Here is a 25,358-nt window from a genome sequence, read left to right on the forward strand (position 1 = left end):
GCGTGTGATTCCTCATTCCTGAATTAATCTTCTGAATTAATCTACCATAATTCAGAAAAGTTTTTAGAATTTCCAGTATCGCCGAGAAGTTCTTTAGCAGATCCAGAGTGAGATTGAAATAATTCAGAAATAATACATCTTGAGCCATGGTGGCACAATTGTTAGAATGCAGTATTGGAGGCTCACCAGGCTCAAGGTTGATTCAGCCTTCCACCCTTCCGAGGTGGGTAAAATGAGGACCCAGATTGTTGGGGGAAATAGGCTGATTCTGTAAACCACTTAGAGAGGGCTGTAAAGCAGTATATAAGTCTAAGTGTTATTGCTATTGCTTGTGATCTGCATCTAAATTCCATTCTTTCAATACACATCTGAAATTTTAAATAACAAATAAAACATACATATATATAAAATAGCCCTCTTCCAACCTTTTCCTCCCAATTCAAATTTAACTACCATCATACTCCAGCTAGCATGGCCTTTGACTCTTCACTGGGGTTGATGGAAAGTTCAATTCTAACATACCCAAAGGATTCTTAGGATTCTGGGGAAAACTGGTTGAAATCCATGAGTACAGACCAATGTAGCAAAATAATTTGGCAGCAGTCATTCCAGAAACTCAGGAATGGAGCAGAGAGAAATTTTTCTCACTGACTATTGAAAATTGACTGATTCACCTGAAGGATTGGAAGTGGCCATTTTCAAACCTGTTCTCTTCCCTTCGTCATGTGTGCGCACACACAAAAACACACACTCACACATAAACACACATTTATAGTAAAAATATATCAGAAAGATATATAATGGAATTTGTTGAAATCATAATAAATCTATTCCTTTTACTGAAATTTCATTTTGTACATTTGATGGTATTCTTTGTTGTCAACACTATATAGCGATCTTGTCTTTTCACTTACAAATAAATAGTTTCCATTTTAACTACCCATAAGGATTTTTTTCCTCCAGGTAAGCATCTTCCACAATGCCTTTCCCTTGACCCCACTTATTGTATTAGCATTAATAACAAGAACTCTCGGCCTCTCTGAAAAAAATCTAATAAACAGGGAATTGTGATAACCCATCTCATAGTGGATGTTGGATTAAAAATACTGTTTGTTAATACTGAGTAGTTCCTAAATCCCAGAACCATACGACAAAGGTGACAAAGAGTAGATTGGGAAGCTGAAATGACCTAATATATCCTTACTAGCTATTGTGTCTCTAAGTTTCCCAAGCAGGAAACACATAGCAAAAAGTGGTGGGAAAGGAATCGGGATCATAGGCCCAGTAATAGGTCAGATGCAAGCTAGAATTCTGGCAGTCTAGAGATATGACTCAGAGCTTTGGTACCAATGCTGAAGTTTAGCCACCTCTTTTTATGTAGGCTGCACATTTTTCCACATTTGTGTTATGCTGTCCCAGCCAGTCTATGGGAGTTGGATAGTTACTTAGGAATTATGAGCTGTCCCCTTAAGGGAATGCATCGTGGTAAATGTAGTTAAAGGTATCCTGGGAAATGTAGTTCATATCACGTGGCCACATCTGTAATCCTGATTGGGCACTAAATTGACCCTCAGTGGATCGGGGGAGTTTTCCTCACTTTTGCCTGAACTCCCTAACTCATGGGAGCTGCTTTCTATCGCTACGAGATGGGTTAGGAGATAACCATCTTTTACTACAAGGCAGATATACAAAGGATTGGTCATTATAGAAGAATTTCATCACAACTGTGAGTCATGAAGATACCTGATGTACCAATAAATGTACTTTGTTATGGATGTTTTGTGGAATTATCTATCTGCATCTGCCCAGCTACAAATCCACCTCTGTGCATGAGACAGGAAATGTATCCAATTTAATAATGCAAAGCAAGCAGTAATAACTTAGTTGTGTTGACCACGGCAACAAAAGAGACAGGAACATAAATATTTCACATCCTTCGCTTTACCTGAATTCCTTTGAGAGACGAGGCACCCATGTAAAGAAATACACCATAAAGTACTGGCATGGGAATAAACTGCAAAGAGTAGAAGGAAAATGTATATCGTCTCAGTAAATTGGTAGTGACAGGAGGCATGAAAAAATGAAGAACCTGGCAATTTATTTATTTATACTGTACTTTTCCATCCATATCTCACAGAAGAGCAGATAGAAGGTGACACTGTTACTGTAACATCAGCCTGCAGGGTTTATATGGGGAGCCATGCTGTATTAGTTTTTGGCTTAATTTAATGGGTAAACTCAGAAATTGTCGATTACAATTTATGGCTTTAGCAGGTCACCATAACTAGTTCAACAAACCACAGTTAAAAGATTATGAGAGCCCAGCCATTATGAGAGTAGGGCAGCAAATAAATGTAAATAACTAAATAAATATATAAATACATAATTTTTTTTTTCAAATTCTTTGACCTTCACCCTGCTTCAAATTCAGCTTTGTTCACAGAAGGAAAACTTTCTCTTGAAATTTTGTCATGCCCAGCAAGGTCTTTCGACTCAAATAGAATAGATTTTTTTTTTAATGAGCTGCTGGTCAGATGTTTGAAGAGAAAAAAGAGCTTATCTTAACAATCCCTTGAATTTTGCCATTTTTTTTTTGTGAATTTATTAAATGAAATGCCAATTTATTACATCATTGAAATGTTAACGATTCTATGTGGCAGAGGGAACTTGAGTTAACCATTACTAGAATTATTTAAATTATTACTGAATAGGTATTACTCATATTGAATTAGTACTATAAATATATAGTACTAATATTTAATATTTATTATTAGTACTATAAATATATGATAGCGATAATGTCTTTCTAGTCAAATATTTAGTCTATGAAGCTCAGGTCTATCTAGATGGACAACAGTTCTCCAGGATCTCATCCAGGTGTCTTTCTAATATTTTGCAACCTAAAATCCTTTCTTTAAAAAGGAAATTTGAACCCGTGGACCTCCAGATCCAAAACATACATTTTATTATGAAATGGACAAAAAGTGCACAACAAAAGTACAATTTATTTGTTATGAAATAAGAATCCGTATGTTCCAAATTGACATCAGATGTATGAAAATTCAATTCACTTTTACTTTGGGTTTATGAAGTGTATACTTACTTTAAGCACTCTGGTTAAAAAAACTGAGCAGCCCATAAGGATAAATATCATGAGACCAGTGACCCGTTGCTCGCGAATGCCAAGAAATTTGGGCTGCTCTCCTGGAGCTGAACATTCGGATTCCAGTTTCAAGCTGTTCACGTGAGAGATTGACAGGACAGTGGCAGCCACAAACCAAGGCAGGCCCATGATCGAACACACGCCAAGCATGAGGGCCACCATCAGCAAGTCCAAGTGATAGCCACAGCCTTTCTGTTAAAACAGAGGTGACAACGGACAAAGCTAGAAGGATAGGAGGCAACATCTACTTAGATAGAGTATGACCCAACAGTTGAACTTAATAAATGTTTATATGCCAATAAGTGAAAAGTATATGAAATTGTATGAAAATTTCTTCTGTTTTTCTCTCTTATAGTGTATCAACTATTCTCAATCTAATATCTTCTGTCCTAGATGGGATTCCGACAGATGAAGTCCAATACATCTAGAAGCCATTGGATGGGAAAGATTCATAGTCGTTGTTGTGGTTCGCCAGCAGCCGGTATGGACGGCAGAGGTATTGGACAGTGAGGACGAAAGGGAGTCTGGTGAGGACTTGGACGGAGGGTCCTGCATCTGATGCAGAGATGGGGCCAGGACTATCTAAGAGTGGGATGCTGCTTTCGGAGCCTTTGGAGTGTGGCAGCAGCGAAGCAGAGGATCCCAGGGAGCCTGTTCCCAGTGTGTGTGTGCACAGGGCTGCTAAAAGGAGAGAGCAGCTGAAGCAGCAGGGGTGACTTGGGAGTAAGGCTGGGAGGTGATTGCCCCTCCCATAAAGGATAAAAGCCATCCCTTGGTGATGTGCTCTTTGCAGGAAGCAAAGAAGTTCATTAGATTCTGATTTCTCATCGGTGCCCTGCAGACTCTGGTTTATCTTTGCTGGAACTTCTGTCGGTTTATCTGTTAATTAAGTGAACATCTGTTTCTTGGCAGCCTTTTACAACCCTGAAAGGCATGCTCTTATCCCAGACAAATTGTGTTTATTGAGTTTTGGCTGGGAATGCAAATAATTCCCAGCATCACATTAAAAAAGGTTTGCTTTTACACATAGCGTGTGTTTTGTTGATTTGAATGAAGCCTGAGTCAGAACAGTCATATACAAGAACAGATCTATCTTCAGCTCCTTCTATACATTCTTTGTCCAGGTGAGAAACCACAGCCCAATGCTTGATAGATTGTACTATTTCAAGGGTGTTATTTTATTCCCATTTCTCCTTATCTAATAACTTTAGGTTAAAACCTTCAACTCTCTAGACACTAGCCAAGTTAGTGTATGGATGACAGAAATTGTAACTCAAATGATCCAGGAGATATTAATTTTGATGTGATTGTTTTACAGTGTCACAGGTATTTATTTCTTCATAATGCAATTCAAAATAACATCTGAGTCCACTAAGTGTGTTGGAACCAGTTTCAAATTACATCTTCATTTCTGATGTATAGAACTGTTGCATAAATGCTCCACCAGACAATATTTATGGAATAGCATCTATGCTGGGGCAGGTTTGCCTACTCATGTTAACAAAAAAACAAACAAACCACCAACTACAGTGTCTGACATGCATTAGCCCCCTTTTGCATCAAGAAATATATTCTTTTCTCTACCGACAATCTGTAGTGAAAGATACAAATACAAATATTTTTAAATACTGTCAAGTAGATAATTTGCATTTTAAAGTATGCAGAGAGTCTGGAATAATAAAGTAAAAGGTTAAAATAACTTTGGTGGAGTTACTTTCTTACCTTTAGCTTATGTTCTTTTCTGTTTATAATAACAGCTGTAATTTGTTGGTCCATAAATATCAGAATGGTACAAAGAAGAGCCGGAATTAGAGCAGCCAGGACTGTCCACCAAGGATTGGGACCCAAGGGTGAGACAACCCAGCCACGGTCATCCCTGGTAGGCTAAAAGAATTCAAGCACATTTCAGATAGTTGAAATGTATTAAAACAAAACATCATTTGCCTTGTAAAAAAGGGCAAAATATAATACATGTTATAAATTCAAAATGTTTTACATTAGGTTCAGACCGTTATAATACACTGGTGATGGTTCAGAATTTAAAAAAAAATAATTCTTGCAAATTTCAAATGTGCACAGTGCTTGTTCTTAAAATATAAAAGAGTAAGTGTTAAGGAACATATTAAAAATCTATACAGGATTCCACTGTTACTACTGTAAGATCTTTAGGGATTTAACATGGATATTGGAGCAAGGCAAGGAAGTCCTTACTCAGCTTAGTTAAGCAAAGCAATCTGTAGTTCATTTACCCTTTAAATTTATTCTAAAAATTCCTCCATTAAAAATGTGTTATACAAACTTCATATCCCTGATATTTCAATCAAGTTCAGCATGAAATAGCTATAAAATGCATTGGTTGTCACAAATGCCACATTTTTGTGAGGTCTAGCATAACTTGATAAGGAATTACCTTAAAAACATTTGGAACCTGAAGTTTTGGTGATGGGATCCCAAGGAAATAGTCAACTATCACCATAGATAGGATTGTGAGAAAGACAGCAAAGTCACTTATCACAGACCGTACCTGTAAATATTAAGCCAATCATCACTGAGAATGCTAAGAGTTTTCATAGATGAGCAGGAAGAAAAAGCAATTACCAGAAGGTAATTCAACAACCTTACAGAATAAGTGGTTCAAACTACCTGTGAAGCACCTTTGTTGTTCTTTAAAGTCTTCTTCTTCGTGAATTTGAAAAATGTACAGCTGCTTTGACAATTACTCAACACAGACTACAGTCTCTCTCTCTCTCTCTGTCTCTCTATCTCTGTCTCTCTCTGTCTCTGTCTGTCTCTCTCTGTCTCTGTCTCTGTTTCTGTCTCTCTATCTCTGTCTCTCTGTCTCTCTCTCTGTCTCTCTCTGTCTCTGTCTCTCAGTCTCTGTCTGTTTCTGTCTCTCTATCTCTGTCTCTCTGTCTCTGTCTCTCTCTCTCTCTCTCTCTCTCTCTGTCTCTCTCTCTCTCTCACACACACACACACTTTATCTGTCTGGAGGGCAGCAATTTGGGAAGGCTGGTTAAATACCCTTTGAAATACATGAAGATTGAATTGTGAGAAAGCAGCAATGGTAGATTTGGTATAATGCTGGCTACAAAGCAATCTATAACTCTACAGGCTATAAAAAAGGTTAGCACTAAACCACAGGATGCAGAAGCATTTGAGTTTTGGCTTCAGGTATAAATATGCCTAAAGCTGCCATTCTATGAAGAGATGTTAATCTAAGGAGGACCTGACACGTAAAGCATGCTACTTGCAGGTAACCCTTGAGTTAGGATGGACTCTCCAGACATACTTGCAACCAGTTCCCAGGTTCTGATGATTGCTGCCCCCTGAGGTTATATAACTGCAATTTGGGTATTCAGCAACTGTAAATCTACATTTACAGCCATTTGCAACATCCCATGTTCACACCACCATGTTTTACATTTTTGCTGAAAACTGACATTTACTTTTAGTTTTCATCAAAACCTGCTCATAGTGAATAACTGGTTTGTTCAATGACCACAGCATTGGAACAACCATGGTAAAACTGTGCTATTCGCATGACCATGGGACATTGCAAAGCCCAGGACTATCTGCACATTTAAAATTTATAAATTCCCGATTTATTTATTTTGCTGAAAGTTAATTCCTGCCCAGTTTGGAACAAGAAGAAAAGTTGAAACATACTTTCTCTCCTCTCCGTTGCTATTCTCAGATTATCAATGCCCCAAAGGTATTAAACTTCTTTCAAATGCTGTTCCGCAATGCGGAACCAAGATGTGATAGTCATAACGAATTGAGTTGGGGAAACCGTGTCTTGCATCATATGCTTGCAATACTTCTTTCATGATTTGATTGTTAAAAAAATTACCTTGGTTGGGAAATATCGGCTAGTCTTGAACTGCTTCAGTGTGGACGACAGTATGACTGTAGAAAAGAATAAGATGACTGACCAGAAGAGGACATCTGGAACATAAGGCTCATGTTCATGACAGGCTCGTCCAACAAACAGCCCTTTCCAGTTCTTACATTCCTAGCAGAGAAAGTAAAGGCACTGTTTCTGTTTGCTAACCAATGGCATGCTATAAAGCAGAGGTGGGGAACTATGGTTCCTTTATGACTTGTGTGGACTTCAACTCCCAGAATTCCTGAGATCAGCATACTTGGCTCAAGAATTCTGGGAGCTGAAGTCCAGAAGTCATAAAAGGGACTTGGTTCCCTATTCCTGTTATTAAGAAACCAAAGATGGGACTTTACACTCTCGGATCACTAATACTCTTTCACTGTCACGAACTAAAACCTAACACTGAAGGCTATTGTAGACATTTTTTTAAAAACCCCACCCATCAGTTTACATTGTACATTTAAATATCTTACATGTTTGAAACAGATGGGCATATTATGTACAGAAACTCTAATCTGGGTGTCTAGAATTGGCTCTGGGCTTGTCTTGATGGTGCAGTTGGTAGCATACTACATTCTGCTGCTAAAGAAGTTTTAAAAAGTATTACGCCTTTTTATCCCTGCTGCCTGGAAATACTGGAGGAAGATTAAAATGTACATAATCATCCGTGCACTGAAGATGCTACCTAGTTTGGTAGAGGAATGTCTGCAAGCTCAGAGAGTGGCAAGGACCCCACAGATTAAATAGCACCATTTCCCCTTGCTGATTCTGACTTGCAAGCATGGAAAGGGGTTGTTTTTCACCTTCACAGCACTGAAGCCACAGAAATTAGAGGCTTAATTATATCTTTCCTTATCAGCTTTCCCTTTGTTTCTCCCTTCTTTCTGGCCCTTATATTCTGGCTCAATTAAAAAAAAACACAAAACTAGTCAAAACATTAAATCAGCTTCGGACAGTAATTTCAAAACAACTAATGGATTAACTGTGGTTTAATGTAACAGGGAGACAGTGAGGAACAAAGTGAGGTCCAGACCTGGATGATATCAAGTTTCATACCAGCTAGTGACTATGGTTACATGAGGAATGTTACTGGAAAGTTCTGAGGTCTATTCTAATCTGGCAGTTCATCTCAGTTTATTAGTAATCATTATTTTACATTTTTGGTAGCAATGTTTTTTGTTCATTTTGTTTTGTTTTTAATCTAACATGTTGCTAATGCAGGTCTTAGAAAAAATTATCTAAGTTTTAACAGCTTAAGGCAGGAAAAGCTGCTTGAACTGCACACGTAAAAAGCTCAAAGCCATTTTCTCTGGATCGGTGTCAAGTAACTGATTTGTAAAGCACAACTTCTGTGATGGAAAACATCAGATTACTATACAAACGTTTAAATAATTCTTCTAGTTTTACATCAGAGAGGACTTTCTTTTGCCACCAGGGGACGATAGACTCCACACAACCGCATTATAATAAAATTTGACATAAGACTCCAGACAAATATTTGAATATTCATTCCAAAAGGCACACATTCTACATGCTATCCCAAGCTTTCCATGGTGCTTTTCTATGTGCAGAAACATTTTGTACGAACAGACATAGCATCTTCCTTAAAATATATTTCTATATCAAACCCTGCAGCACATAATATGCTCATTTGTTCACTGTAAACGTTTAGAAGACCATTTAAATGAGATCTGTCAGCGATCTGCACTATACAGTAGTCTATACGGCTGAACTGACAGATCATTGGGAATTTGCCTAGACTATGTTTTCCCTTCTTAAACAGGGAAGGGGTGGAGGAGAGAACATTTTGAAAGTGGAGTTTTTTGCAAGTAAAAACACGAAAGGGTTAGGATTCCTTGCCATAGGTTCTAAAGCATGGTGTCCAATCTTTTAACTTGCCTTGAGTACATTGAGTGAAAAGGAATTGTCTTGGGCCGCATATAATATATATAAATCACATAATAATGTTAAAAGTCTTCCATCATGTGGACTCCTCACTGCTAGCTATCTAGGGCTACCTGTGGCTTGGACATGCCTATTCTAAAGTAGCCTAAGGAGTCATTTATCCAGGAAAACTGGTTTCCAAGGAGGATTTCTCTTTGCAAAACTGAACCGGGGTTAGTACTTATCAATGCATCATAAACCTACTCCATTACTATTGTCAGCCTTACTGTTGCTCTGTTGGAAGTTAAAACCTACCCCTCTCCTAGAAAAATGAAATATTTTAGGATATACTAAAAAGGCAGAATATTTCCCCTAAAAGAGAAGAAGAAACTCAGAGAGGCAGAAACTCAGCCCTCCCACCTTTGTTAATGGGCCATTAAGGCCTGGGCCAATCTATTCTACATAACAAAGATCTACCTCCTTCAGGCAGAGCCATTGAATTGCCCTTCATTGCACCACCCACCAAGTTTCAACCAAACTTAGCACACAGACAACCTACAAAGCTAGCTTTGACCTCTGACAGCAACCAATCAGGATACTCTTCCTGTGTCTTAGGAAATTCAAAGCCCAGAGAGGGCATAAAACTCAGGGACTCTCAGTATCTCCTCTCTTTTACTGCCCAGGGAACCTATCCTGTTCATCAATAAACCATTTTTCCAAGCAGCTTCCATATTCCAGTGTCTTTTCCCCTGCTTGGAACTGAACCCAGAAGGATATTTCTTCCAACAGCTCCTTCTTTTGCGTAACTAACAAGAAGGCTCCATCACTTTCTCAATTACTAGTTGGCCATGAAGCAGGAGTAATGGTTTTTAAAAAAACTATGGGGTTATTCACAAATAAATAAGGTCTAGATTATTTGATATCTCTATATAGTACCCAGGAAACGATTAAAAGGGTACCACTTCTGATTGATTAAATATAACGACAGAAAATAGAGAAGAAGGAAATGTATGACTCAAAAATCTTCCTTCAGGTTCACAGAAACTAACAAGTGTGATGCTATAGTATCTGCATAACTGAGCTGCTTAAGCCAGCCTGCAATTTTAAAAACCACAGTACTGAGAAAACCAAATTTATATTTTAAAAAGAGGGTGTTTTTTTAAAAAAATGTCTCTTTGTTTCCATTTGTTTTAGCTTCTCCTACAAGCTTTGTATTTTTCAACCACAAAAAAAGTATTTTAACCTTAGATTCAGGCTAAATAATTGTATTCATATACAAACATGGTTTGAAACTAATAATCCCAGGGCTGCATGTATCTCCTTAAAATACTCTTTTTGTGTCATCCAGAGTTACTTGGTCCTTCCTAGCCCAAAAACTTCAGGGGAAAAAAAGAAAAGAAAGCAACCCAGTTCATCCATACAGGTTTAAGACAAGATCCTCCTATTGCTGCCCTTAACAATGTCCTCATTCCACATATTCAGTGTGGCTCTTTGCAACCAAAAGGGTATCCAATAACAACATAATATGCTACATACAGTTTCATAAAATGCCCTAAAGCACAAATATTTCTACTACAACCATGCAGTCTTCGTAATATTCTTCTGATGCTTTACAAAGGGCTCACGCTGTTCTTAGATAAAACTTGTTCCCATATGATATACAAATCAGGTTGTATCACAATTCTGCACTAGTGGAATCTGAACAGTTGAAAATTCTTAGAAATATTTTCCAATATTTGGAAGTTCTGCGGTGAGAAGCCAGAGTTACCAAGATGGTGACATAGATATAATAATAAATAACAATAACAGTTACACATTTATTATCAAGATTGTTCTTCTTTAGCATTATCTGCACTCATATTATAGGCAAGCTTGTCACAAGGCTTTGGGGATCATTTATTAACAAGGAGCTTTGATTATGTCAAGCTAGGATTAAATCTAGGAGATTTATGCACATCAGAAGGCAATCAGACCAGTCTTGTCTTCCCAGACATGTATTTTTAGGAAGCCAAGTCATTCAGAGGCTAGAAAGATCCTTAAATAGATTTTAGTAGAAGCTAATGATGATCATAGTTCATTATCAGAGACGAATTGGAAAGCATATTTACGAAAATTCTGTACATTGCCTATTTTTATCCCTGTGAAGTGATATCACTTATGCTGGGGCTCCTTTCATATATATATAAATAATATATGAAATATATAAGGATATTTGTATACATTTTACAACTTTCCTCTTAGCAAAATTCTCAGGCCACTCAGATTAATGCTATCCTAACTATTTACTGTCTAGCTGGAATGACAATGTTTGATTTTTCTTTGTTTACTTATTTCAAAAAGAAAACATAATAAGCATTTCAAAAGCTATATCAGAAAACTTAACCACTAATGAAAAGCCAAAATGAAACTCAGAATAAGGGCCCACAGTCAGTTACCTGCAACCCAAAGTATGGTGGGATGGAACAGCTTAAACTGTTTAGAGCAGGAGTGTCAAACTCAACGCCCGCAGGCCAGATCTGGTCCATGGGATGCTTAGATCTGGCCCATGGGGCCACCCTGGAAATAGTAAAGGACCAGCCTGCAGTGCTTCTGCCAGTGGAAATGGAGCTCCATTTTCACTGGCAGAGCACCTGGGCCATCATAGACGCCTCCGACATGAGTGACATCTAGCTGGCCACACCCACCATGACCCCACACATCATGGGCACATCCACCATGGCCACACCTGAGGTAAAACACAACACTGATGCCGCCCTAAATGAAATCAAGTTCGACATCCCTGGTTTAGAGAATTGCAACAAGGTGGGGCCTCCCACAACTGCCCTGGAGGAAATTAGTTCAAAAGGTAGGGGCTACTATACAGAAAGCAGGGTCAGTTTATCTTCTGCGTTTTTCCCTTCCTGCTTGCTTTTGTTTTTATTACTGTGCTATCAGTCTTAGCAGGTCTCCTGGTTATCGACCATAATAAAAAAAAACGTCATATTGATTCGCATTCAACATGTTGGTAAAAAAAAGAGTTTGTGTTTATGACTTCCCTACTATCTTATGGCCTACAGAAAATCCTATATGGATGGCAAGGAATTTTTCAAAACGGAATGAAATGTGGAACTAAGGGCAGATTTCAAAAGGACCTCCACCCCCCAGTTCAACAATTTGATGGAAGTAAGTTCTTTTACTTGAGATCAGAATCTGCTTTTTTCAGGGAGTACAATGAAATACACAAAGCCACATTTCCTAGAGTAGATCCCTATTATCTGTCCTCAGAACTGATTATCAGGCATATCTGGTGCCTTATCTTCCTTCCCTTCATTGTGAACACTTTTAAAAGAATAGTCAAGGCACATCTTATTTTCCAGGATTCGATTTGTTAACTAATTTTAGCATAAATCATAATTCATGTTTTGAGACTTTTTATGCCCTTTATGTTTTATTTTTGGCTAATCATCTTGGATGCTCAGTTGTATAGCAATGAGAGATCTATACTGAATGAATGAGTAAGTATTAATACTGTAACTAGTTTACAGACTGGGGAGAACAGCCTGACATTAGCCTCTGTATACTACCCAGATATATTCCATAGGTACACTTTGATTGAATTCATGATAAGATTTGGTGACATACTTACAGTCACAGTAAGATTTGCCCAAGGTATTGCAAATGAGGACATGTTCTTTGACTGCCAATATTGTAAGGTAGTATTGCTTGGGTTATCTGGTTCCACACAGCTGCATCTGAAAAACAAATCGATGGTTGGTGTTAACTCAATCAGAAATGAATAATTTAATTCGCCATCACTTTATAAATTGTCTGGAACAATCACATATAAATTAAAGTTGGTTAATCAGCCCTGAATGATACCAGACATAATTTTCCAGTTCCAGCAATGCAGCAATGGAATTGAAGTACTCCTGTGTTAACGTTTATTAAATGTTACATAGGATGCTTGTTTTCATAGTATATTCCAAAAGTGGCCTGGTGATTCATTTGTAAAAGCCCTCTATAAAATGCAATCTCTGCCTCAGTCCAATTGTTTTTATTATTTATCCTTTATTTATCCTTATTATTGTATGTCTAATCACACTTGGCCAAATAAAGTATTCAATTCAATTGACAATTGTCAATGCTCCACTTTGAAGGAAGATGATGAATCTACAAAACTAGGTTCTCAGCAGAACAAAATTTTATTCTGTTCAGAAATGCACTTCACTACAGTGTTAATTGAGGAGGACTGCATCACTAGAAAGGTTCTCTGAAAAACATGAGAGAATATATAACTGTTGTGAATCATTTTTGTTAAAATCATGGTCCACATTCACACGTTTAAAAAGAGCACAAATACATAACCCTTCTTCATTCACTAACAGCTCTCTGCATTGCAATTATGTCGGAATTCCTAACTTCGTATCATTGAAATCCTTTATATCATTACAATAATTACTTTACAATCATTCAGTGTGAATTATTCTCAAGAAAAGGATGCAAAGGAATAATAGATGAAAAATATTCTGTTCCTGTATCTTTTTATCAATTTCCTACAGTAAAAATTAATTGGATGTTGTATTTTGTAATAATTTACTTTGCTTTAGTTACAGCTGACTGAAAGCTTTGCAATATCTATTCACAGATTTATGAATCAGATGATAAGGCTCCAATTGTACAAATATAATCTCCTAACAATAATTCATAAATTCATATCTTTCAGGTTTATTACCAAAAGTAAATCTGTAGGTTGATCGCATTCCAGGACTAAACCAGCATTCTAAGTGGATACAATTGGATTGTACCATTATCCAAGGAATGGTGTGTATCACATCAGTCAGAAGAACTGCAAGAAAAGTAATTGTGGGGACTCCTTCTCAATCAACTTTTACCTAATTCTTTGGTTTGTCTCATCTCTTGAAGAAACCTTGGGAAGTCATTATGTATGCCTATGAACTCCCAATTACTCCATGAACTCCCAATTGTTCCAAAGCATACATGAAGCGTAAGCATAAGATTGTAAGTATAATGCAGGTATTGGCTGCTGGTGACATTGCCATTCTGTCCTATTTACCAATCAAAAAATCATCAGAGATTGAAAATATTTTCTAGCCATTGGTTGCATGATTAAATGGTTCCTGAAATTTCATAAACTTTTGATTAGAAGCCATTGTATTTCCTGATTCATTAAATGAACTCACTTACATGAATTTGGTTACCAATTGATTTCTGTACTCAATTCAAAATGCTGGTGAAGATCCATAAAATACTTTATGGCTTGGGATATGGCTAACTTCAGGGTCATCTAATCCAAATAAAGATTGCCTATCCTGTGCAGGGAGGATGCTTCTGACTCTCTGTGTTCCCATCATGTGAAATATTCTTGGCTGATATTTTGAACGAAATGACTGAAACTAAAGAACACTTAAAACGGCACAATTAGACATAACAAGCCTCCGAGTAATGCCCGAGCAATTCTCTCTGTCTCATCTTCCTCAACATAGCTGTTAGACTCAAATGGAGCATTAAGTATAATTTGCTATGGTGCACAAATCAATGCTTATGTATAAACAGTAGTTTTGAAATTGCTAGCTGGATTTAAGCATCATACAAAGCCTGGTGTGGCCATATGGCACCCAGAGTCACCACTGTGCTTAAAAAAATCCATTTAGTATCTACCAGACTTCCTTCCCTTGACTTTTCTCATTAAAACTGTTGGAATGAAAGATAACTTGGTCTGGAGAAACCTTTATTTCTGGGAACACCTTTCTTTTTCAAGAATAATTGTCACTTCAACCCAGAACTTGGTTGAAATTGATCCAACTGGGCAGAAAAATGGATTAAAATAAGCAGGAACCAGACTACAAAGAGAAACAAAGATGCCTGTTGAGGAGAGCACATGATGACATGTGTTCAATGTCATTACACAAATGTCCTGACTTCAATATTTGTATCGGATTGTGAGATTTCAGTTTATAATGGTAACACTTGCATAACGGGGGTGCGTACCATCATTTTGGCATTATTGTAGGATAAGTAGCATTCTGATAAATAGGTGTTAAACCCAGCAGAACTCCTATTCTGTAAATACTCTCCGTCTGGTGATGTTACCTAGTCTGGATAATAAACCATCTGTAAGGAAACCATCAAGCTCAGAGAGCACCAAGGACCTTTCATTTCCACCCCGAGCTACACATATTCTTCTTTATTGGGCTCAGCAGATACAGGTCATCCTTATGGCCACAATTGAGGCCTAAAATTTCTGTTGCTAAGCAAGACAGTTGCTAAATTATGCTCCATTTTGCGACCTTTCTTGTCATAGTTGTTAGGTGAATCATGGCAGTTGTTAAATTAGTAACACATCAGCCAGTAATCTGGCTTACCTATTGACTCTGCTCATCAGTTGATCGCAAAAGGTGATCACATCACACTGTAACAATCATAAATACATGCCAGTTGCCAAAGATCCAAAATTTGATCATGGAACCACAGGAATGCTGCCATGGTCATAAGTGTGAAAAATGGTTGTATGTTACCGTTTTCAGTGCGGTTGCAACTTCGAATGGTCACTAAATGAACAGTTTTTAAGTTGAGGACTACCCGTACTCTGCAGGAGTGCCACACATTCTCAACATTTCAAGTTGCCCCCCGGCTCTAGAACTTGGATCCTGCCCCGTTAAGCCATAATTTGTAATATTAATATAAATAATATTAATTCACCCAGCACTATGTTGTTCCTTCTGGCTTTCAGCAGATTACCTCAAGCAGAGAAACCTTTCTCTCAGAATATTAATCTTTATTTTATTTTTTAATACCAACTGGGGATTGAACCTGGGCATAAAAGGCCTCTGTTCTGTTATTAAGCTTGATAAGAGTTGCTAATATCAATTTTCATGATTGTCATCTGGGGATTTGTAGCAAAACTAAATGAAAAGGTTAGGGATAAACAGGAAGAAGGGATTATAAAATAAGGGATTTGGCTGGAAAACAAACAAGATCATACAGTGGGGTAATTCTATTTGCAACTTCAAGCCCCATCGAAGTTTTTATCATGTTTCAGGAACAAAACAGAGATTTTATTTTTGTCATTCCATTTGGAATGATATGCAACTATACTGTGGAAACAAAGTCCAGTTGCCTTTTGAACAAGCACCTCTGGGATTGTGGAAAATAAAAATAATAATTTGCCCCCTACTATGGGAAACAAATAGTAGTGCAAAAGAGGTTGGATCAGTTTTATCAGGACACGCAAGAATACTCCACCTTGTCATACTGCAATATACTTTGCCTGTTTCCCAGCTGCTGTTAAAATTCATTCATGTCAAAAATGAATTATGAAGCTAAATGAAAGATCTACAGAAGATGTCATGTAGGTATCCAAGCATTTAAAAAGAAACTCCAAAGCAACTGTGGATCCAAGGAGGGAGATTATTTTACACATTGTTTTTTTTTTTAAATGAAGGGAAAAACCATCTAAAGCAGACAATGAGCTTTTCTATCCAAAACTTTGACATATAATATAAATGTGTGTGTGTGTGTGTGTACACAGAGAGAGAGAGAAGGAGGGAGGGAGGGAAGGAGGGAGAGGGAGAAGGAGATATGCACACATACAAATGTTATCTTCAGATCTAGAAAGTATTTTTTGACTTGGGCAGCTAAAACTAGAAATTGGAGCAATTGATTAAAAGAGATGCAGGTTTTCCAAATTCTCTGTTCCAAACAGAAAAGAGTATTTGTAGTTCAGGATGGAACTATGGAATCCTTAGTGCTCTTTAAGCTTGTTATTTGCTTGCAGATGTTTCATTACCAGAGTAGGTAACATCATCAGTCTGTAAGCAACCAATCAAGTTCAGAGAGTATCAGGGACTCCATTCTATCTCCTCCTCTGTCAATCATTCCACACCCACTGAACAACCTCAGGAATGCCTGAGTGGTTCTAAATCCCCTCCCCCACTGAAGAGTGACGGTGTATAAGTGTATTCATATGTGTGAACATACACATTGTCTGACAAAAGTACCAGCACTTGGAGACTGAATTCTCTATCAATGTACATACAGTGTATTTAACTACATGTGTACATATGTTAGCATATGGGTGTGCATCTGTTTATATGTCTGTGTGTGTGAATAATGTACAGTATTCTTCTAAGACTCTTTTTGTTGTTTTTCTATTGTTTTATTTGATACAGAGTAAAAAGTTTAAATATGAGCTGCTGTCCATAAGATTTCAATACCTCATTGCTGCTGTATATGGGAGAAGCTCACTGTTGGCCTCTCTCTCCTTCTCTTAAAAAATTAGCTTTTATCAGTCCTGCAATAGAGACTTCATGGAGACTTTCCTACATCAATGTTTACAGACAAGCTTGAAAAGGAACTACTATAGGAAGCAAGGAAGGAAGGAAGGAAGGAAGGAAGGAAGGAAGGAAGGAAGGAAGGAAGGAAGGAAGGAAACAGTCTCTTCACTGTCATTTGATATCAGCTACCAACCCATAGTAAGGGCATATAATTGGTTAGATTGAGTGTAATTTATCTTAATTACAATCATTATGCAATGCTTCATGTTTATTGATGACTGCAAAGTATAAGATTGTCCAATGAGTGTAAGAAGAGTTAGCAGAAGCATGATGGATGGAGCCCAGATCCCTCCCACATCAGTTTGCCTGCTGACTATGTTTTTGAGATTGTGCATTTGGCTTCATTAAGGAAGCAGCCATATACAGATACAGATGTATGCTTATCAGGCTCCTCTGCCCAGTCAGGCACCACTGACCAAAATTCCCCATCAGATAAAAGAACGTACTCGTGTTTCCTTTTCACTAATGTTCCAAAGATGCTTAGTCAAATGTGAGTATGTACAAGTCTCAGTACCTAGTGCCTGAGAAGCTAAAGCCTTACAATGGAGCCTACCCATAGAGAGCTGATGGTTATGAGGCCAACACACAAACACCGTTGCTAAGTCCCCTCATTCGTATTTAGGATTCAAAGGTAGTTTGGGTTTACAGGTTTTAAATATAATATGACTTAACCCCAAAATTAAAACAAGCAAACAAACAAACAAACAGATAAGTAATACCAGCATCCTTTAGTTGAAAGAATCTAGCTCAGTTATACATCAGAATGACATGAACTTGGCACCTTAAACAACTTTCACAGGGGGATATTATGCTCCCAATTCTTAAATATATGCCATGGACAGATTGTCATATGCATATCACCATGCCAAAGCTCTTTGAAATTATTCAGTATAATCTGTTAATAATCAAGGGACGTCTGGTAAAGAATTAGTTTTTCTTTTTTTGTTAGGAAACATCCATTCATCTCTTTTGAAGTACAGAATAGAACTGCCGATGTAAAGATAAAATTAGTGAATCGATTTTTGAATAGTATCTAGGGAACATCGAGGCAGATAAACTTAGGAGACAGGAGGAAGAGCTGCAGACCAGACAACTGGCAGGCAAAGATGTCTCAGCCTATAGAAAGTGGTGTGGGGTGGGAAAGATTTCAGAAGGGCCCCAGCCTGGTAAAAGGAAAGAGGAGAAATGCATTCAGCATCACAAGATTCTATTAATGGAACCTTACAATAAAAAAATAGAGTTTGTACTCTTGGTTGTGCTTCTTTTCTGGACTACTTCACAGGGTAACACATGATTTTAAAAAAACTGGTAGCATTTAAAAAATGATTTCAAAAATCTATTCTTTTTTTAAAAAAAAAGAATTAAACATTCACACTTTATTTGGAACACTTGTCTCCATTTTTTTTCCACGTAGACCCTATCAGCACTTACAGAGCACACAGCAAAAAAGTGGGGGTGGGGCTTCTCAGCGAAGGTAGATATCCAACAGTTCAATGCAACCAGGGGGTGGGGTGGGGTTCGCAGGGGTTCGGGAGACCCTCTAGTTAATATTCTACCCAGTTTGGAGAACTCCCAAACCCCTCTCCTGGCTGGCTCTGCCCATCCTGCCCCTCCCCTCCCAGGAACCCCCATGCAGCCCATTTTGGATGCAGGTAAGTGCAGGGCATGTGCAGAGGCTTGGGGAGGGCAAAAAACGGGCCTCCTGGAAGTTCGAGAAGCCCATTTCCAGCTTCCAGAGAGCCTCCAGAGCCCGATGAGGCCGCTTTCCACCCTCCCGGAGGCTTGAGGAAAACCTCCAGAGACCGGAGAGGGCAAAAATGCCACCCCCACTGTGATGCAGGAGGCTGACTAGGCCACGCCCACCCTGGCCACGCCCACCCAGCAACCGGGCAGAGAACCAGTTTGTAAAATTTTTGAAGCCCACTCTTGCAAGTCACCATTGCTATTCTCAAGGATTTCATTCCAGTATAAAACTATGGATCATGAAACCGTGAAAAACAAAACTTCCGTTGCCAAAAAACCCTGCCAACTTTACTGCTGTGGCCATTAGACCCTAAAAAAAATATGTGTGTGTGGTTATCAAAAGGCCAGTTATAACACTGCAGTCTAAAAACCCTTTAATAATAATAGGAAAATATGGCATATAGTGCAGTAAGTTCCACTTATAGATTCACTTGTAAGTAAGTATTTATAGTGGAATCCATTATGAGGTAAATGTAAAGGTATAATTCAACATTCAAAAGGAAGGCCTATTTTTATACCCAGTAATAAAGTATGACACAGAGATACACACAGACACAGATACATACAGACACCCACATGAGGCATTCTTGTACAAAGGACAGATTTTACACAACTATTCATAAAAAACAAAGAACTGTTATAGAGTAGTATAAACTTGATATATACCTTTAACCCTTTAATTTATTTTCCCACAAGAATCTCTACATAAATATACCTATTATTTATATATACACACACACACACACACACACACACACACACACACACACACTAAGAAATAAAATTTATTGACATTCATTGTACTGCTTTCAGTAAGTACCCAGAGAATTACAACCATATGGTTAGTTATTCAGCTTCGGGAAACATATGGTGTCTTTATATTATCCATCAGCTATCCATCAGTAAAGTGATATGTTTGGCCAGTGACAAAGTCCATAGATAACGTGTTTGGGAGGTCGTTATTTGTAATGTGAAAGAGCTTTTAAATATGTATTGAGCTAAAGAAATGGAAAAAGACAAAATGAGCATGTGTGTGTTTACTTTATTAATGATACTGGCTAGCAAAAAAACATGACAGAGAATTTCATTTGCCATCTCTGACAAGTGAGAGACTGAGATAGATTTAGAAACTGAACAGGTCTTTCAGAATTTATTACTGTACCAACTTATAAGCAGACTCATACATTGCTTACTAATGCCTATTTGATTTCTTTAGAAATATTTGATCATATAATTAACCATTCTAGAAAGAATTTCAGTATAAGCACCTACATGAAAAACAAAGAACTGCCCAACTTTCAGAACACTGAGGCAAACTTCACTACAAAATTGTAGATAAGCATATTATCAAATCAACCACTGGATCCTGCTCATTATCTTGCTGCTTCCTCACTATTCCCATTGCCATTTGTTCATTTTTGCATCTTCTCTTTCGCCAAAATGGAATCGGTAATCTAGCGTCTACAAGGTGCTTTAAATTTTAACTTTTATCAAGTTTATCCAGCATAGTCAATGTGAAGGAACTATGGGAGTTGTAGTTCAGTAACTTTCTACCTCTGCTATGTTTTATGGCTCAGCTCCCTTCAACCATTCAGCCCAATTCAATGGGATTCTGACAGTATGAACATTTTCATTCTCTATCAGTTGCATCTGAATGCAATTTATTTTAAATGGTAGAGCACTTGATTATTTTCCTCACAGATAATTACTATTACAGCTTGATATCCCACCAACATGTATAAGACAAAATACAACATAGTGGGTTGCAGTTGTGAAATTTTAGTGTAAAAGTAAAAAGCCAGTCTTTCCTTGGCATCAAACCCCAAACAATGTTATAGTTGGGGAAACAGTTTTCCAAAGCTGTAGAGAGGAAGATAACCTTGATAGAAATAGATGAACTCTGTTACCAAGATGACGAGGGGAAAACCATATATTAAGCCCACAAAATAACTTTCTCACATGGTTCAAAAGACATCTCATTAATACACAAGAGTATGAGAAAGGGAAGGAGATAATAGCACAACTAGATTTATAAGGTGACATTATCACAGCCAATCTTAATAATAATAGCTTTAGTCTTTTAAGGAGTTGATTTCTTAGCCTGGTCTACATAGTTGGGCTGACAGAAATCATGACAAAGAAGGCCATCTAGAGCAGCGGTCCATGGTCCGCAGAAAAATTATCTGCATTTTTTATATTACACTAAATACTATTTATCTTTTTTAAAAATTCATATTGGGGTCCACAGGATTTAAAATTATGAATGTAGTGGTCCCTGAGGTCCAAAAGGTTGGCGACTCATGTCCTAGAGCTTTCTCTCACAATGCCCCTTTCTTAGCTAGGGTGCTGAGGATGCCCTGTCCTGAATATCTTGATGTATGTATTGGGGAAAGCCCTCTTTCAAGTATCAAGGGCCTCTGAAATGTCATTTCTAAAATCTTAAAAACCCAACCGTTAGCATACATATAGGCAGCCAGGACAGATCCTATATGGTAGGGGGTCCCCAATCCCAGGCCCATGGACAGGACCGGTCTGCAGCATGCCAGAAACCAGGCCACACAAATAAGTGAAGCCCCATCCATATGATGCAGGCAGCACACAAAACCATGCCCCCTCTCGTCCATAGAAAAACCTCTCCCCACGGAACCGGTCCCTGGGGCCCAAAAGGTTGGGGGCCATTGCTATATGGTATCCGATAAAAGTTATCCCTGCAGTACTTCACAGCATTCTACACTATCTGTAGCATCTAGATTATTTTCAGAGGAAACCCATGCAACCACATAATTTAACCACAAACTAGTCCGATTTTTAGCATTAAGACTAAGATAAAGACTAAGCTAGCATAAACTTAGTTCTACTAAATGAGTTGGTTATTTCATTTAATTCAAAGAGAATTAAGTATAATTAATTTAGGGTTAGGTGAACATTTTATATGATTCAGAATGGTTTTATTGAAGTTTTTACGTTGCAGAATATCTGAGTTGTTGAAATTTTATGGCTTACCCCACTCCTATGAAGAGGGGGGTACAGTAGCTCTTATCTGAAAAGGAGAATTTTGGCCTAACAGACATTTCTCTAAATAAATAAATAAAACCAACCCCCATCCTACCATATCTATTAGTTACTGCTTTAAAGCTAACATTCATGAAATAAATTTTCTTTTTGGAAAACATCAGGTTACCCTTCTTTGAAACTTGTAATGATTTCCTTTATAGGAAAAAAAACAGTATAGGAACAGTATATAATGCAACTTCCAAAATTAATAAGTATGATAATAACAAAAGGGGAGAGGAGTCCATATCATAGAAAGCCTTCTTCTATGTCCCATTTATTTTAAAATCTAATTAAAGTATTGACAAACAACAGATATCAATGTGATCTTGATGGTCTTGACAAGTTCATCAACAAGATATTCATGAACAGGGCGTCAAACCTGAGCAAGAAATAGCAATTTTCTCTTCCTCCTGGGCATTTCCTCCCTAATTCTCATAGCAGAAACTCTCAAATAATATCCGTAATAATTAATGGAGAAAATCTTACTTACGAGTATTGTGTTAGAAGTTCCAAGTTATTATGCATGTTGATTGGATATGTTTCTCTGAGATGATAGAGCTTTTCTAAGGCCTCATAAATGAATATGATGCAGATGAGAGATGCAAAAGCTTCTTCCGTAAACCGAGTGATATAGCACACCAAAGAACTTGCATCAGTCGCAACAAGAATGATACACAGAATTGCAGTCCATAAACCAATGCTCGCTCTCAGAGAAAGGTAAGATAGTCCGTATTCCCTATTAATAGATTTAAAAAATATTACTGCGGTGGTCAAATACACTTGGGAATTCCATGTGGTCTCTACACAATTAATTATTCTTCAAAAGAGCTTTTTGGGAAAGCATTGCAAAGGCTATAACTACTTATTGTCTTTTGCCAATGCTAAGCCATAAAACATATTTCAGTAATATGGCTGGTTTTTCTGGCTTCTAGTTGGGGGCTACCTTGAAGGCAAACTCCTAGATTTGCTTGCAAATCTTAAAAAATAAAAAGGCTTCCATTCTGCTCTTGAAGAGTCCAGGATTTTACTACTGGATTTTATTCTCTTGTTTTTATCTTTGGTTTTATTTTAAATTCTGATAGATGTTATATTGTTGACATATTCTGCAAATAGGAGGGGAGCTACATATGTGAGTCAACAAATACATAAATACAATGCTATGTTATGTTGTGATTCAAGGTCTTGTACTTCGCAGGTTCACCTCACCCAGGAGAAACACCTGGAATCCATTTTAAAGAACAATGATATCCAAATATATAAACTAAAACAAATACTTAATTAGGCATAGTTCCATATATAGAAGAGTTTGGGCATAAAATATCAATGTAGGCAAATAACTCTAGGGGTCACTCTATATTGGCCAGGGAATATAACTTTTTAAGGATAGCAATAGCACGAAGACTATACTGCTTATATAGTGCTTTACTTCCCTCTCTAAGCAGTTTACAGAATCAGCATATTTCCTCCAATAATCTGGGTCCTCCTTTTACTGACCTCGGAAGGATGGAAAGCTGAATCAATCTTGAACCAGCCAGGATTGAAGGAATTGAATGCCTGGCGATGTGAGCAGAGTTAGCCTACAATCCTGCATTCTAACCGCTGTGCCACCACAGTTCAAGGATGCTGCCATCTTGTTTTTTCCCTTGTCTGTCCAAACTGCAGTACTTTGGCCTTAAATTAACCACTCTTAATGCTATTTCATTGATAGAAGCTCAAAGACACTCAGGAATTTTTAAGATGGTACTTAAAAATCCCATCATCCCTGATCACTTGTCTTTTAAAAATGAGGTTAAACATATCAAAAAACATAGCACAACTTTTTTGAGTCTTTCTACGAGGCTTGTTCAATTGAAGGTAGAAATGGTAAAACTCAAAAAGGAGGAACACAGAGCACTTACTTGCAAAATTTGAATAATATCTTTTCAAACACCAAAACTGGTCCTGTGCTACCCAATATGGTAAGAGGTTGCCCACCAAACAATGAGTAAGCTATGCCAGTCATCGATGCACCAAACAGAGATTCTATTGCACTCTGTGTATAAAAAAAGAAAAAAGAAAAATTGAAAAGTTACAGCTGTGACTTGGGAACTGATCCTTAGAAAATGCCACCCAGATCATTTTATTTATTAGGATAGGGATAGGGACAAATAGATAGAGTAAGGCTAAAAATCCAATTGCAACACATACTATACGACCGTCTGTTGCTTCTCCCAGCAAGCCGCCAAATGTGATAACAGGAGACATACAAGCACAATAGAGAAATAGAAAAGATGCTAGACACTGCAAGCTGAATGCATCGGTGAAGTCACTCAAAAAGAATGGCACTTTCCTCTTGATATCTAAAACCAAGCCCCCAAAGAGCCTAAAGAGAGTGAAAAAGAATGAATGTTACTAAAATGTGATGGTGATTATCGTTATTATTTTGTATTAAGCAGAAACTTATAGTTACACTAACATTTAATGTGCTATTTAAAATAAGGTATGAAATTGCCAAGAAGTTTCCAGATCACTATCTTCTCGTTTCTACCCTGATGCTTAACCATTACATGAAACTGGTTCTCTAACATCAGCATTAGATACTGAAAAATCCTTTTTGGCAATAGGTTACTGCAGTGGTGGGATTCACATTTTTTTTACTCCCGATTCTGTGGGCATGGCTTGGTGGGCGTGGCAGGGGAAGGATACTGTAAAATCTCCAGTCAGAAGTGGTATTTGCCAGTTCTCTGAACTACTCAATATTTCTACTACCGGTTCTCCAGAACTGGTCAGAACCTGCTGAATACCACCTCTGGGTTACTGCCACTGAGATATTAGAGAAAGCAGAACTGTGGCCACTTCCTTTTGGCAGCAAACCTGACAAGAGGACTTCCTGTTCATATACAAACACAGCCCAATGGCATGCAGAAATCTTCAAAGTTGCTGCTAGGCCCAAAAGAGAATATGCTGAACTGATGCTTCAAGCAGAAAATTCAGTGGCTTTGCTTAAGAGAAAGCCAAAATGGTCAGCTTCATGTTTTCAGCATTAGCTGAGATGAACAATTTCCTATGAACTTAAAATCATTGGAACATTGTTATAACAATATTATATAATGTTTCAACTATCTCTATTCCTATGTATACTTCCTAGTAAGCATCCACAGGATGACAGCTATGATTTGAATGTTTCTTAACTTGTTAAAAATGTATGTACATACTGAATTTCAGTATTTTACAATTGAACAAAGTTTGAACAATGATAACAACTTTCTAAAGTGAAAAGGTCAGTATTTTTTTAAAAAATTATACTGGTTTTTCCTTA

General features: G+C 37.6%; 1 protein-coding gene across 7 annotated transcripts in view; it reads right to left on the bottom strand.

The window, feature by feature from the left end:
• Window positions 1–25,358, bottom strand: part of SLC4A10 (solute carrier family 4 member 10) — a 171,441-nt gene that overhangs the window by 15,096 nt on the left and 130,987 nt on the right. For all 7 annotated transcript variants that reach the window (XM_087920080.1, XM_087920082.1, XM_087920077.1 and 4 more), the window contains 9 exons: window positions 24,248–24,422; window positions 23,959–24,092; window positions 22,551–22,796; window positions 12,556–12,661; window positions 7,014–7,175; window positions 5,574–5,687; window positions 4,886–5,047; window positions 3,104–3,355; window positions 1,946–2,014 (listed from right to left, as the gene is read on the bottom strand). In XM_087920080.1, coding sequence (XP_087776206.1) covers window positions 1,946–2,014; window positions 3,104–3,355; window positions 4,886–5,047; window positions 5,574–5,687; window positions 7,014–7,175; window positions 12,556–12,661; window positions 22,551–22,796; window positions 23,959–24,092; window positions 24,248–24,422 — 1,420 coding nt within the window. The remainder of the gene's footprint in view (window positions 1–1,945; window positions 2,015–3,103; window positions 3,356–4,885; window positions 5,048–5,573; window positions 5,688–7,013; window positions 7,176–12,555; window positions 12,662–22,550; window positions 22,797–23,958; window positions 24,093–24,247; window positions 24,423–25,358) is intronic.

The sequence above is a fragment of the Pseudonaja textilis genome, chromosome 1, assembly GCF_049901715.1.
Source record: "Pseudonaja textilis isolate UNSWEBS1 chromosome 1, rPseTex1.2, whole genome shotgun sequence".
Classification (NCBI taxonomy): domain Eukaryota; kingdom Metazoa; phylum Chordata; class Lepidosauria; order Squamata; family Elapidae; genus Pseudonaja; species Pseudonaja textilis.